The sequence below is a fragment of the Nicotiana tabacum genome, chromosome 22 (genome assembly GCF_000715075.1).
Source record: "Nicotiana tabacum cultivar K326 chromosome 22, ASM71507v2, whole genome shotgun sequence".
Classification (NCBI taxonomy): Eukaryota; Viridiplantae; Streptophyta; class Magnoliopsida; order Solanales; family Solanaceae; genus Nicotiana; species Nicotiana tabacum.
Window position 1 is genome coordinate 158,390,392 of NC_134101.1, and position 13,828 is coordinate 158,404,219.

Sequence of the window (13,828 nt, forward strand, 5' to 3'; positions counted from 1 at the left end):
CGTCCCAGCTCTTAAATGTGGAAAGTGTAGGATCAGTCCGAGGACGAATTGAATAAAGGACTAACGTAACGTTGTATAATGTGGAAAGTGTAGGACCAGTGTTAGGGGTTTGAAGTTATCATGCACTAACGTAACGTTGTATAATCTACAGTTAAATATCTCTATAACATTCTTATATGATAACCATTCACTATAAAAATCATATTTTTTTCGCAATCAATTTTTATGTTATGTTATACTAATATATATCCTTTATAACATCACTTCATTATAATAGTCAAAAAATATCGTAAGTGATTCTATTTAATATTGGTAGGTAATTTAGGAAAAACAATAAGTAAGATGCTAAGTTATGACAATGTATATAAAAATCATTATGTTATTACTGTATGTAACTTAAATCTTTAGGGGAAGAGGATATGGTCAAAATCTAGGTTTAATCATATGAATTCAATTATGTGCCCATCTTTAGGAGTAAATAGGAGTTTCAGCATCTTTTTCAAACTGTGGATTCTCAGTGAGATTGTGGTCACCTAACTGCATTGCAACTTCCTAGCACAAGCTTGTTTGACCAAAAATAGGAATTTCGGTCAAAGCTTGTTTTTAGAAGAATACAGGTTGCTGATAATCAAGTAGAAATAAGAATAATCGATGTAAATAATAGCTTAATAGAAAGCAAAGTAAATCAGTATATTCCAATAGTGTTTCGTGTCCTTACAAATGTTCACTCCTCACCCTTTATAGCTATTTTTAAGTAATACGTTTTTCTCCTTTCATAATGGAGTCATTATGGATAATTAATGACATTTAATATAACGTTATAACTGACAATCGTAACTGTTCCAATACAAATTCTATAACGTTTTCCGTAATTAATGCCTATTAATTACCAATAATACGTATCTATACCCCTTTTGCTATTTAGGTTCATTCTTTCGATGCCTTTTCAGAATATCAAGAGGTTCGAGCACCTATCCCTTCTGGCTTTCTCGGATCTTTGCCCATGCCTGCTAAAGCTCGTGCCTCTTCAACTATTCTTCGCCAACTGTCAGTCCTTTACCAATCCACGTGTCATGACACGTCACCACATAATTAATTCGATATATTAACTTGATTTTTCCCAATACAGATAGTCCTCCCCCCCCACTTGCCATTTATTCATCAATAGAATATTTGGGAAGTGGATCTCATTAAATCGGGAATTTTGCCGCCATTACATCTTCTCTGGTACTGACGCTGCATATGTCACTTCCATTTAATGCTCATGATGCGTGGCATCTTCTGATTGGTTCTGAAAAGATGATTGGTTCTGCAACTTTTTAGCGTCTTTTAGGGCTTTTTTGCGGCTCCATCAATTACGAAGTGACAGTTTTCATCATGACGTTTCCATCATTACACCGTTTTCTTTTACGGTTGCTTCTGAGTATAAATATAGCTTTTGTCTTTGTCTTTCTCATAAAAAGTTTCATATTTTAGAATATTCACTCTTGTTTTCTTTTTCCTCGTACTGCCATGTCTTCTTCAAACCCTAATCTTCGAAGAGTCCCCATTGTTGATGATCTTCCTCTTGCTTCTGTTAGAAGCAGAAGAGGAGGAAGATTACGTAGTTTAGGGTCTTCATCTATACGGGGTATTTCTTTACCTCCAGCAAGTTCTACTCTTCCTTCTAGAACTAGGGGTTCTCTTTCCCATATACCTTCATCTAGAAATAAAGATTCTAATGAACCTGTTCGTGAGCCTTTAGTAGATGAAATTGTCCCTGTTGAACTATCTTTTTACACTGATAGAGAATCGATTAGGAACCAAGTTTCTTCTATGTCTTCTTTAGATCGTGTTGATATTTACCCTTCTCAAATCACCGAAGGTCTGATCTCTGTTGTTCGTAGGGATTGTCATTAGAGACCTGATTTCCCTATTATAATTCCTAATACGAACCAAAGAATTACATCTTACTTGACCGGATTTTCTTTTGTGTATACATATCCCTTTACGCTGAATTTTAAACCCCCTATTGATCTTGTTCTCATTGAATTCTGTCGTTTTTTCGACGTTTGTCTAGGACATATTGGCCCCATTGTGTGGAGGGTTGTTGCTTGTTTAAGGCATTTAACAAGGTTGGCTAACTTGCCTTTTACTTTTTTCCATTTGATTCATTGCTACTCCCCTAAGCTTTTCCGTCATGGGATTTTTACTTTAGTGGCGAGAAGTAAGAGAGTGTTAGTTAGCCCAGAGGATGATAAGGACCGTGACTGGTATGTCAGGTTTGTTGCTGCCCCCACTGTTGGTTTAGTGGGCGAAGAAAATGTTTCATTTCCTGAAAAGTGGAATTTTGCACGTACGTAAGTTTTTCTTTTACAACTTTCTCTATCTTTTCCCTTTATTTTTCCCGCTACTGTTTAATTTTTTCTTTTTCCAGCAACCATGAGAACTGTTGATGAGATTCCCAATTTCCGTGGTTGGGTAGAAAAGTTATTGAAAGTTGCTTCAATGGAAGGTAGATCTTGGAAAAATCTCTCGCATAGGTTTGGTTGGAAGGTTAAAACTCATGGTAAATGCTTTACTCATCTCCTTTTCATATTTTCATTCACTTTTCCCTTAGAATTTGTTTTGACCCTTATTTTTATCAGGATTTCCCATTCGTGGTGTAAGTGTTGATGTAGTCGTGGCTTCCAGAGTTTCTTTGGAAAGAGCTCAAGAGATAATCTTAAGTTCTTCATCAAAAAGGAAGGCTGATACAACTCATGATTCTGAAGAAGAGGAGGAACAAGATGGATGTTCCTTGATTAAAGGTCGCAGGCCAGAAAACGAGTTTTCTTAGATGATGAAGCGACTCCTCCCCGTTCTGTTCCCATAACCGAGGCTATTGAAGCCACCTTGGTGAGCTCTAATGATGATACTCATGCGGCAGCTCGTGACTCTGATGATCAGCTTTTTTCTCGTGGGTTTGATAGCGAAAATTTGGATTTGGTTTCCGATGAAGTACCCCTTGCCTCTTTTACCATGCATGTCCCTTGTGAGCACGTGATTTTTGCCCTAAGCAAATTATTCCCAAAATTCAAACAAAATGATTCTTTTTCTTTATTTTTACAATTTTTGTGCAGTTTGGCGTCATTTTCTGATAGTTGTTGCATTTTATTTATGCATGATCAATTCATATAAAATACAAAAATATGCATTTGCATTTAGGATCTAATTTCATATGTTGGTATTAATCAGCGATTAATTTGTTTTATAATAGAATATATGGAAAATAACAAAAAGAGTCCATTATTGCATTTTTAATTGTTTAATTGCGAATTCGTCCTGGAATAGTTTTTAAAATAATTTTAGGAATTAATTGGTTTAATTTTGAAATATATTGGGAATTTATTTTAAATTTTATAATTTTATAAAATTAAAAAAAAGAATATACAAATTGAAATACAAAAATTAAATAAAATAAGTCAAAAGAAAAGAAATTAAAACATTAAAAAGGGCTGCCCATGATTTGGGCCAATTAAACCACAACCCAGACCTCCCAAACCCGGCCAGCCCAGAACCCCTTCCCCACCCGGTCCAATACACTAAAATCAAAACGACGCCGTTTGGCGTCGATCAATCCAAACCGTCGAGGTTAACAAGATCAACGGCTCAGAGGCAGGGTAGGCGTACTATAAGACTGTCCGAAACGTCCCCCCTACCCCATTTCCCATCGTCGTCCTCACCCCTCTTAAACCCTAGCCGCGCCGCCCTGAAATCCCTAGAATGCCGGTGGCGGCGCCGTCGTCCAATGACACCGAAATTCACACCTCCTCCTCGCCTTCATATCCTCTTTCCAAAACACCAAAAATCATCCTTCGAATTAATGCCTAGCCTCTCGAATCTTGATTTTAAAACCAGACCCAAAATCCTATTTTTGTCCAAACAGCCCCAAATCGATACCTGATAATCCCCTGACCTTCCTCATCTTGAATCCCTAGGCGAAATCCCTCGAATCTTTCTGAAGCTCAGCAAATATTGGATCTAGGGTTGGTCAGCTTGGGCCTGTTTTAAAGAGCTTCAAAGTCAATGGATTTCTGTTAACGTTACCTGCCTATTTTGGTTAAAATAGACAAGTAACGTTAACCGGAATTCAATTTCGATGGGTTAATCCGCGTGGAGTCTGAGTGAGTTTCTTTTCTAATTTCTATCTGTTTCTTTTGTTCTCCCCCTGTAGTTGTGAGCTTTGTTTTCTTTGTTAGTTAGAAGTATTCATGCCTGCCTCTTTTTGTTTGATTCTAATTTCTTCTCTTTTGCTGAATTTCTGTTAATCGTTTAAATAAGTCGTCAATTAATCGTTAGTTTAATTAGGTTCTCCTTTGTTTTGTTCATATGAGGTTTGATTTGGAATTTGTTTAAGACTGATTTCAGCTAGTATTAATTGTTTGTTCAATTTTAGTGTTAATTGAGATAATGTTTAAGATAGTTTATTTGGGTATAGCTGGATAATTCATTCGTTAGTTAACTTCAGTTAGTTTTAGCTAAGGGTAAATGGGTTTGGTGTAGTCAACTGGGGTCAGTAATTTTAAGAGGAAATAGGGGTAGTTTGGGCATAAGGAATGAGTAGTTTCTTTAAGAATGGTAATTTCGAAACAAGAGCAAGGGTAGTATAGGTATTGTATGGGTAGAAGAATACCCTAGGGCCTTCTAGAATAGTACTTTAGTGTAGATTTTAATCAATTTAGGACACTAGCTTGGGTAACAAGTCAAGAAATAGGGGTTTAAATGAAAATAAGAAGAGGGACTGTTGGGAAAAACTGAAAATCTGAGGGCTGCCCTCATTTGTGCCTATAAAAGGGCATGCCCTTCACTTCATTCAGAAGTTTTGGGGAGCTCCAAAAAAACTTCCCCCAAAAACACTTCTCAAGCCTGCAGATCTGAGAATTCAAATGGCAGCTCAAAACTACTTTTAGATCTTAGCTTTCCTTAAGAGAAAATCAAAAACTAAAACAGTAGAAACTTTCAAAAAAAATTAAAAAAAAAAATCACTGTTCCATTGCCTTTTTTGTTTAGATCCTTTCTGAATTCCTATTTGAATGTCTTCATTTCTGTGCTAAATTCGAGTTATTAAAAGTTTCTTGAGCGAACTGTTGCTTTGTTCAAGTGATTTTGGGCATAACTGAACTGGTTTGGGTGGAGTCATTGTCTTTGAGATATTTTGGGTTCATCTTCGAGTTTATTTGGGTGATTTTGAGTTGTAGTTGGCAGGTTGAGTCTATTTTGAGCTATTTGGATGACTGTTAGCTTCAGAAGTTGTGTTGGGAGTAGTTTTGAGTCTCTTTAGGTTTCTGCAAGTGAATTTGGTCTACTATCGGTGTTGTCTCTTCTCTGAAAATTATTCTGGGCTGTGTCTCAATTTCCTGGGCTGTGTATTGTTGCTGTTTGATCATCTCTTGGTCTACTGTTGTTTGAACTGCTACTGACTCACTCTTCTCCTTCATTATTCTTCAAATCTCCAGGTACAATACTCAAACCTGACATGAAATTGAATATTGATTGGCTTGCACGAAGCTGTTGGAAATTCAAGTTGAAATTCAATTAACTATCTCAAGTTTGATGTTGTTTAATACTTTTAGTATACATGATTAAGTGCTTCAGTTCTGTATATTTCTGTTTTTGGTTTGTATCGAGTGCTAGTGCATGCTAAGGGCTTAGGTTGATTTTGTTGCTTGGATCTATTGTATAATTTCAGAATACTGGGTGTTTTAATACCGTTCGAACTCAAGTGTAGGAATGGATTGCTTTTAAGCTTTCAAATGGTGATCATGTTAAGCTTAGTTGAGCGGCTTTTGCGTTTCTGACTTTGAATCTACATTGGCACTTTCAATTTTGAAGTCACGTTGTTGTTTTGGTTAAAGGTTTTAAATGCTATTATAGCTTGAAATGGTGGCACAAACTGTATATGAGTTTTATAACATCATGTATGGCATCTTTGCTATAGAATATGATTTGGTATCAAGGAATGCATTTCATGTCTGTTTCAGATTATAAAAATAATCAGCACTTGATCGGCCTTAGGGGGTTCTCATGAATAGCTAATTTGTTTCAAGTAGTTGCCGTAAATCCCACAGTTGGGCCGGTGTCTTTGGCCCATTGGCGTTCCGAGGCCTCTCATCTGAATCAGCCTAGTTTAGATTTCTTATTTGTCCCCGAGCCCAATCTCCTAATTTACATGGCCTTCGTAATTAAGCCTAGGAGTCATAGAATAATTGAGGCGCGCCATGCCAAATAAAACCTCAACATGCATGGCCCTCGTTTAATTAATCATGTTTATCCTTAGAATTTGGGAGGGCCATTTAGCAAACTTCACGGCCTTCCCCAAAATAATATTACATTAGAATCTTTAGGCGCGGTTTTAATAAAATTACTTCCTTAAACTCGGGTGCGCATTGATGCGACCCAAATCTAAATCTCAACGAAGTCGAAATGGGTTGACAATCACGGGTGCATTGATTGCGACGTGGTTCGAAACGCGTTTTCACGACGTCGCAATTCTTTTAAAATAAATAATGATAAAAAGTGGTTTACGAATAAAAGGCACATAAGCTAGCATATATTAAAATCAGATAAAATACAACTGTTGAGCGACCGTGCTAGAACCACGGAACCCGGGAATGCCTAACACCTTCTCCCGGGTTAACAGAATTCCTTACTCGGATTTCTGGTTCGCAGACTGTTAACAGAGTCATATGCTTCCTCGGTTCGGGATACAACCGGTGACTTGGGACACCATTAATCTCTCAAGTGGCAACTCTGAATAATTAATAATTAAATCCCGTTCCAATTGTCCTTTAAATAGAAAAACTCCTTTACGCCCTTGCGGGTGTAGTGAAAAAGGAGGTGTGACTTCCCTGTGGCCCGTTCTTTGCCAATTGTGACTGCTACTGTTACTGCTCCGCCCCAAATTGTTATGACTTCCTCTATAGTTCCCCTACTACCGTTCCTCGTACTGAGGTTGGTTTTTCAAGTGGAATTAGAACGATGAAATAGATTACCATTGAGGTCCCTGCCGATGGTAATCTTTTGAAAAAGTCAGGTCGGGCTGACGTATGGTTGAAACCTCTGATCGGTCCAATTGAGAAATCCAATCTCGAGAGTCATAGCTCTTTGAATTGGATGAATAACATAGTGCAATCATCATTAAAGGTGTCTGCTTCTTTTTACACTTTATTCCTTCTTTTATTAAGGTTCTTACCCCTTTCTTCTTTTTTAGATCAATCTTATTGGCATAGAGATGATGGAGAGGGTTTCTCATACGGAGCAATTAATGTATGATTATCATATTGAAGCAGACAACTGGAAAGAACAATATGAAAGCCTTCAACTTGATATGGAAGTGTTAGAAGAAAGCAAGTTCAACTTAGAGCAACAGTTGAAGGTTTTGACTTCAGAGTTAGCAGTTGAGAAGACTTCCTCAAATCAAACTGACAAGGATAAAAATCTCCTCAAGACATCATTTTCTGAGCAACTCTCCAAAGCCAGTGAAAAGATTAGAGGGTTGACGGCATTGCTAAATGAGAAAGAAGTTTATGCCGGTGAACTTGTGAAAACACTTACCCAGACCCAAGAAGATCTTCGTGAGTCTTCTGATAAGGTCAGATTTTTAGAAAGTTCACTTGCCCCTCTGCAATCTTCTTATGATGTTGCTTTGGCCGAGAAAGAAAAGCTTAAAAACGAGATTGACCAATGGGAAAGAGATTATGAGATTCTCGAGGACATGACTGCTATTGAAGTGAGTTGGGCTATTTTAAACACACGCCATGATACGCTTGTGGAGGCTAGCCAAGAGGATTTTAACTTGGACACTGAGTTAGCCAAAATAAAGGAGACCATTGAAAAACTCAGCAAGGCCAAGATTTTCATTCTCCCATGGCTGATACTCCTGAGCATGTTGAAGATGATTTAGGTATGGTGAATGCCCCAGCTCCTTCAAGTCAACTCGAACCTTCTGTTGCTAATGATACCGCTTTAGATTCTTCTTCTGCCCCTTAGTGAAAATTTATGAAGTGTAACTCCCTTTTTTTCTTTTCTGGTGGTTTTACCCCTGTTCCCATTTGGGGGTTTAGTTTTTGGAAATGACAAGTCCCCAAACCTTTTCGGGACATTTTGTAAAAATGACAATCGGTTTATGACTAAGTTCATACTTAGTCTAAACTTAATATTATGAAGTTTTTGTTTAACTTAATTGTCTTGAGCTTCTGTTTTGCTCTTTTTTGCCTTTATACTCAAGGTCTTGTTTGTTAATTCGTGAGTTTTTGTCTTGCCCTTTTTGCATTTTTTCTTTTTTTATATGCTTTGTTGACTTCATGAATATCTAAATCAAACATGAATTTATAAAAGAGGACCCTTTTATATTCGAAATTTAATGAAGAAGACGTCTCAACTTCATAACGGTGTAAATATACGAAAAAAGAAACGAGAACGCACATGTTTCTTGAAATAACTTGGATAAAGTTTTCATTTGAGCTTTTGTCAAGTTTAAATAACATCTTACATGTATTGAAATATCTTCTATAACTTTTTCGTAACTGTTTTCTTTACAACAGATTTGCAAAAAAGGAAATAAACTCCAAGGGTTTTCTTTTTTAAAACCCATAGCTAATAATTGCCTTTAACCTAGATATTAGAAGATTTTGAAATCTATATGAAGGTTTTTTGACTGGCTTGTGTTATTGGCTCGTGACTTTGCTCTAAACTTGATACATTTGATAAGTAAACTTTGGGCTTGACTTGAATTTTAATTGTTTTCAGTCTTCTTTGCCTTCTTTATACATATATCATATGTATATTATATAGTCCCCCAAGTGTTTGAGCTTTGAAGTATGAAATCTCGAGCACTTGATTAATCCTTCCATGCGGTCTTTTTCCTGAAAGGGAAAAACATAGGGGACTCAGAGGTATGATTTTAGATGAAGACTGCTTAACCCTTTTAAATTTCTATCAAAATAGTTGTAACCATAGACCGAGAATTATGTTCTTTCCACGTGTCTTTTCAGGTCGTAATTCATCATTTAGTGCGGGCTAGCTTTTTGCCTATCATCTAAAATCGTTAGTAAAATTTTAACAATTCAAAATAAAAGTTTAAAATGAGGGTATCTGCCCGTGGGTATTTCCTTTCCTTAGAAATAGTATCTCTTCAGATGAACGACATTCCAATGTGAAGGTATAATCTTGTCATCCATTGTTTCCAGTTCGTATGCTCCTTTTCCTGCGATACCGTGAATCTTATAAGGTCCTTCCCAAGTTGGACTTAACTTTCCTGCATTCGCTGCCCTCGTTGATTGGAAAATTTTCTTGAGTACGAAGTCCCCAATCTTGAAGTATCTGAGACGAGCTTTCCGGTTATAGTATCGTTCCATAACTTGTTTTTGCGATGTCATCCTTATTAATGCAGCTTCCCTCCTCTCTTCAAGTAAATCCAGGTTTATTTGCATTTCTTCTTCATTTGACTCCTCAGTTGCTTGTGTATATATCGTGCTTGGTTCCCTTATCTCGACTGGAATTAAGGCTTCAGCTCCGTATACAAGTGAGAATGGTGTTTCCCCTATACTTGTTTTTGCGGTTGTTCGATAATCCCACAAAACTCCAAGTAACACCTCTGGCCAATTTCCTTTAGATTCCTCCAACCTTTTTTTCAAATTGTTGATAATGAATTTATTCGTTGATTCAGCTTGTCCATTACTCACCGGATGGTAAAGCGTTGAAGTAATCATTTTAATTTGCCAACTCTGGAAAAAATTTATGATTTGCGTGCCTATAAATTGCGGGCCATTATCACATACGATTTCTCTTGGTACGCCGAATTGGCATATGATGTTTCGCCAAATGAAATCTCTGACCTCTTTTTCTCGTACATGTTTAAAAGCTTCTGCTTCTAAAAGGTATTCAGTGGGTACTAGTAAAAATCTTACCTTGCCTTTGGCTTGTGGCAGTGGACCCACTATATCCATCCCCCACTTCATAAAAGACTATGGTGCAATGATTAGATGCAATAATTCAGCAGGTCTATGCATGTTGTTACCGTATCTTTGGCACTTGTCACATTTGGCTATAAAACTTTCTGCGTCTTCTTCCATTTTTGGCCAATAATAACCAGCTCTAATCATGGTTTTTACTAAAGATCTTCCTCCTGCGTGATTTCCACAATGTCTCTCGTGTATTTGTCTCATCACATACTCTATTTGAGAAGGTCCGAGGCATCTTGCTAGGGGACCACCGAACATTTTACGATAAAGATTGCGTTGCTTTAAACAATACCGAGCAACTTTTTTGCGGAGTGCTTGAGCCTTTTTCTTATCTTCAGGTAAAATTCCATACTGCAAAAAAGTAACAATCTCGTTCCTCCAATCCCAAGTTAAATTATTGAAATTTACCTCGTTTTTGTTTTGATCAAGTACTGAATGAAATAAATGAATTACATAAGCATTTTCATCATTTGTCACCTCTGGAGCAGATGCAAGATTAGCTAGGGTGTCTGCCTCAACATTTTCCTCTCTTGGTATCTGCACGACTTTTCAGGTTTAGAATTGCCTAACCAGATCACATGCCTTTTTCCATATATTGCTGCATTCTTGCCTCTCTGGTTGTATAAGTCCCCAGTATTTGGTTAACTACGAGCTGTGAATCACTTTTGATTACGACCTGTTCTATGCCAAGCTCGCGTGCCAGTTCTAAACCTGCAATCACAACTTCATACTCTGCCTCATTGTTAGTAATAGGGTGACATTTTATGGCTTGTCGTATGGTTTCTCCCGTAGGTGGTACCAAAACAATACCTAGACCTACCCCTTTCACATTCGATGAACCATCAGTAAATAAAGTCCAAGTTCCTGGATTAGGCTCATTGTATATTTGTAGTTCTTTTTCTTCTTCTAGTTGTATCTCTTGGCTAAAATCTACCACAAAATCTGCTAACACCTGTGACTTTATTGCAGTTCTAAGTTGATACGTAATGTCATATTCACTTAGCTCTATGGCCCACTTGGCTAACCTACTTGATAACTCTTGTTTATGTAATATATTATGTAGGGGTAGGCAGTTACCATAGAGATGGGATGACATTGAAAATAAGGTCTTAATTTCCTAGATGCCATAATTAATGCAAGTGCAAGTTTTTCTAGATGAGGATACCGAGTCTCAGCATCTAATAATGACTTGCTAACATAATAAATTGGAGACTGTTTAACTTGGTCTTCACAGACTAAAACAGCATTGACCGCTACTTCTAAAACAACAAGGTAGATGAGTAGTTTCTCCTCGTCTTTTGATTTCGCAAGCAACGATGGATTTGACAAGTATACTTTCAAATTATTAAGCACTTGTTGACATTCCTCAGACCATTCAAACTGATCCTGCTTTTTTAGAGCTGAAAAGAACCCAAAGCATTTTTCTGATGATTTGGAAATAAATCTTCCCAAGGCTACTATTCATCCCATCAGTCTCTGTACTTCTTTTTTACTTGTAAGTGTATCAGGAATTTCCTCAATATATTTAATCTGCGCGGGATTTACCTCAATGCCATGGCTAGAAACAAGAAATCCCAAGAACTTACCTGATGAAACTCCAAATGCACATTTCTCGGGGTTTAGCTTCATGTTAAATTTACGGAGAATCTGAAATATATCAGACAAGTGTTGGATATGATCCCTTGCTTGTTGTGACTTGACCAACATATCATCTATATAGACTTCCATGGTTTTCCCTAAATGTTCTTGAAACATTTTGGTCACCAACCTTTGATATGTGGCTCCAGCGTTCTTGAGACCAAATGGCATTACTTTGTAACAATAAGTGCCCCTGTCTGTTATAAATGAAGTTTTTTTCCTCATCTATGGGATCCATTTTAATTTGATTATACCCTGAATATGCATCTAAAAAACTTAACAATTCATGTCCTGCAGTGGCATCAATTAGTTGATCTATATGCGGTAATGGAAAAGAATCTTTAGGATAAGCTTTGTTTAGGTCAGTATAATCCACACAAACTCGCCACTTACCATTCCTTTTAGGTACTACTACAATATTAGCTAACCAATTTGGATATTTTACCTCACGGATGGACTCAATTTTTAAAAGTTTTTGTACCTCGTCTTGAATTACTTGATTTTTGAAAGATCTTTGCTTTCTTTTCTTTTGTTTGACAGGTGGATATGACGGATCTTCATTTAACTTGTGAGTCATTACTTTCGGAGGTATTCCTGTCATATCAAAATGGGACCAAGCAAAACAATCCACGTTAGTTTTCAAAAATTCAGTCAACTTACCTTTCATTTCGTGGCTTAGGTTGGCCCCAATGTAGACTTTCCTTTCAGACCAAGGTGCAAATAATACTACATCTTCCAATTCCTTAATCGTCGTTTTGATGTTTTCATTTTCCTCTGGTTCTTGGATGGAATCGGGCCTCGAGCCTACATCTGTTCGCCCGTGTTCAGTTGAGGCTTGTGTTGCAGCATCCTCAACTGGATTCTGTGAGTGCTATTTTTCTTCATTTTTTGCGCTTAAATCTGCTATGTAATTGATGCTTCTAGACGTTTGTTGATCACCATGGATTTGTCAAATTCCCTATTGTGAAGGGAATTTAATAACTTGATGTAGGGTAGATGGCACAACATCCCTTTCGTAAATCCATAGTCTACCGAGAATCATATTGTAAGCCATGTCCATCTCTACCACCTGAAATTTCGTGTCTTTGACAACTCCTTCTGCGAATGTGGTGAGTATTATCTCCCCTTTTGTTACGACACTCGAGTTTTCAAAACCGGATAAGGTGTGCGCCTTGGGTATCAGCTTATCTTCAGCTTGCATTTCGTTTACCACTCTTAGCAAAATGATATTCACGATGCTACCTAGATCAATCAAAACTCGTTTTACATTAGTGTCATGTACAAGTAAAGATATTACCAGTGCGTCATTGTGTGGGGTTAGTATGTCATTTGCATCTGCATCATCAAATGTAATACTTTCTTCTTCCAAAACACGTCGAACTCGATTCCCGTGTGACTGTAATTTTTGAAACTTTCTTGGTTTCCGTATATGTCACGTCATTAATTTCTTCTCCTCCGCTTATAACATTAACAGTCCTTTTTGGTGAAAGGGGTTTAGGGGGCTCCTGCCTATTCTTCGTATACGCTTGCTTACCTTTTTAACTAAATAATTCGGTTAGATATCCTTGCTTTAACAAATTGTCAACTTCACCTTGTAGCAATCTACAATCTGCCGTTTTGTGACCACGATCGTTGTGAAACGCGCACCAGAAATTAGGATTTTGCCTATTCGGGTTTGATCTCATTTCCTTTTGCCATCGCACCTTATCTCCCATACTTCTTAATACTGCTACTAACTCTGATGTGCTAACATTGAAATTATAACCGCCAAAATTCGCCTTCGAGCCTCTATCATCATCTCGCGTCTTTCGCGCATTTTGTTCTTTTCCAAACCTTGATGATGAGCCTGATTCTCTATCTCCCGATCTATGATCGTACCTTGAGTTATCCTGCTTTGAACGTGAGTCTCTTCCTGCCGGTCCTATGTAGGGTTCGTACCTATTTTTACCGGACCTTTTTTCAGTTTCAGCGCATCTTGAACTTACCATCTCCTCTTTTTGAGGCTAAGTGATGGTATCTTCTTCTATCCGCAGCTTCGTGCTGTATCTGTTGTAAACATCATTCCAATTTGTTGCTGGAAATTCACATAGACTTTCCTTAAGTCATCTCGTGGCTTCTGAACTTTTCTCATTTAGATTACTGGCAAAAGCCATAGCTGCCCAGTTATCAGGTACGCGTGGCAACATCATCCTTTCACGCTGGAATCT

General features: G+C 37.5%; 1 protein-coding gene across 1 annotated transcript; it reads right to left on the bottom strand.

The window, feature by feature from the left end:
* Window positions 1-9,025: 9,025 nt before the first annotated feature.
* LOC142176130 (uncharacterized) lies at window positions 9,026-11,690 on the bottom strand. The gene is made up of 6 exons (XM_075243205.1): window positions 11,570-11,690; window positions 11,149-11,383; window positions 10,804-11,008; window positions 10,392-10,520; window positions 9,168-9,974; window positions 9,026-9,058 (listed from the first exon to the last, which is right to left on the bottom strand). The coding sequence occupies exons 1-6, from the start codon at window positions 11,688-11,690 to the stop codon at window positions 9,026-9,028; spliced, it is 1,530 nt and encodes a 509-aa protein (XP_075099306.1).
* Window positions 11,691-13,828: the final 2,138 nt, after the last annotated feature.

Excerpts from the sequence above, each read along its gene's own strand:
- LOC142176130 (XM_075243205.1), bottom strand. The coding sequence starts at position 11,690 with ATGTTGGTCAAGTCACAACAAGCAAGGGATCATATCCAACACTTGTCT. Across the intron at positions 10,521-10,803 it reads GTTCATCGAATGTGAAAGGG|ATACCAAGAGAGGAAAATGT; the intron begins GTAGGTCTAGGT and ends AAAGTCGTGCAG. Across the intron at positions 9,059-9,167 it reads TTATACCTTCACATTGGAAT|ATGATAGGCAAAAAGCTAGC; the intron begins GTCGTTCATCTG and ends TAACGATTTTAG.